Below are 1795 nucleotides of genomic sequence, written 5' to 3'. Positions count from 1 at the left end.
CCACCTTAGGTGTATGTGGCTGGCGCCTTAGCCGCTTGAGCCACAGGTGCCGAGCCCATTGTGTTAATTTTTAATGATTCCTGACTTGAGCCTTGGTGCCCGTAGCTCAGTGTTTAGGACACTGGCCACATGTACCGGGGCTGGCAGGTTTGAATCCAGCCCCAGCCTGCTAACCAACAACACCTGTAACAAAAAAAGCAGGGCATTGTGGCAGGTGCCAGTAGTCCCGACTACTTGGGAGGCTGAGGCAAGAGAATCACTAGAGCCCAAGAGTTTGAAGTTGCTATGAGCTGTGATGCCATGGCATTCTACTGAGGGCATCATAGTGAAACTGTCTCAAAAAAAAAAAGACTGGTTAAAACTGGGGAAAATAAACCATTTTCTCCCCCCACAACAGGATGTAATTGACACAGCATGTGAAGTCCTGGCAGACCCTTCTCTTCCAGAACTGTTCTGGGGAACAGTAAGTATGTTAGAGGAAGTCAATGTGTGACATTCTCTGAAGCAAAAGAATTTATCAAATACTTGCATTGTGATAGGATTTGTATATTTTCTCATTTATTTAATCTTTATAAATATCTGTGAAGTAGATACTGTCACCATTGTTAATATGATGACAAGCAGTGCTTAGAGATGTGAAGTGATTTACTTATTAAGGTCACACAACTAGAGGGAGATAGCCAATACCTAGTTTTGTCTTATTTGAGTCTGTAGCCCAAATCATTAACTAGTGGTATTATCTGTCCTACCCATCAAGTTGGGTTTTTTTGTTTATTTGTTTGTTTGTTTTTTGCTTCTTCTCCAAAACCTCCAACTTTTTTTCACATTGGCAATCTCTTAGGCACCAGTGTTCCTGCAGCTCTTGAAAGTATTACTAGGGCATTTTAACTGTATCTTATTGAGTTGTCAGGACATTGTGATTATTTCAAGTGAGAATTTGGCTTTGGAGATAACAGTTTTTCACCAGTAATTAGTGTTAGCATTGGCAATAGCCTCAAACCTCAAGGTCTGGGTGGTAAGTCTGTTTTCTCTTGTACTGTAATCTTACTGATCTGCCTGTGTATCTTACTCTCCTTTTCCTGAGATCCTGTCTAATCTTACAAAACCATAGTATTCCTGGGAGAAGCTGGTATGAAAGTGTCTAAATTTAGCATCTATTGCTTGTTTATAGTGACTAAGTGCTGAAATTTCCTTGGGTAGTTTTTACATTAGTAGAAACATTTAATACAAAGGTGAACAATGCTGTCTTCCTTTAGAAAAGATGGTTAGGAGGAGGTCACTGGATAGAATAGTCTAGTCGTCTCTTTTTGGATCCTGAAATCAGTTGTTTAATAACCTTTTTCAGTGGAAATAATGAAGGTCTCAAATTATCAGGGAAGGATGATGTCTGTCTAATGGGCAGAATCAACTCTAAATTTTCTTAACGATTTGTGGGCAATTTGAAGATAAGTTAATTTGTGGATAATGTGAATCAGTGACCTCTATCCTTCCACTATAGGAGCCAACCTCTGGTCTTGGGATAATTCTGGACAGTGTATGTGGAATGTTTCCCCACCTGCTTTCCCCACTCCTGCAATTGCTCCGAGCCCTCGTATCAGGGAAGTCTACTGCCAAAAAGGTAAGTTGTTCAGTCAGATGCCTGAGGAGAATAGGAGATATTTAATTTAATTTAATTTTATTTTACTTTATTTAATTTTATTTTTTTTGAGACAGAGCCTCAAGCTATCCCCCTGGGTAGAGTGCTGTGGCTTCACAGCTCACAGCAACCTCCAACTCCTGGGCTCAAGCGAGTCTC

General features: G+C 40.4%; 1 protein-coding gene across 1 annotated transcript in view; it reads left to right on the top strand.

The window, feature by feature from the left end:
• Positions 1-1795, top strand: part of NUP188 (nucleoporin 188) — a gene marked incomplete at its 5' end in the record, with an annotated part of 58543 nt that overhangs the window by 25285 nt on the left and 31463 nt on the right. Inside the window, 2 exons of the mRNA XM_023516099.1 lie at positions 398-463; positions 1499-1618. Coding sequence (XP_023371867.1) covers positions 398-463; positions 1499-1618 — 186 coding nt within the window. The remainder of the gene's footprint in view (positions 1-397; positions 464-1498; positions 1619-1795) is intronic.

This window comes from Otolemur garnettii, unplaced genomic scaffold, assembly GCF_000181295.1.
Source record: "Otolemur garnettii isolate 467f Iridium unplaced genomic scaffold, OtoGar3 scaffold00087, whole genome shotgun sequence".
Lineage (NCBI taxonomy): Eukaryota > Metazoa > Chordata > Mammalia > Primates > Galagidae > Otolemur > Otolemur garnettii.
This window is presented reverse-complemented; position numbering and strand designations above follow the sequence as displayed.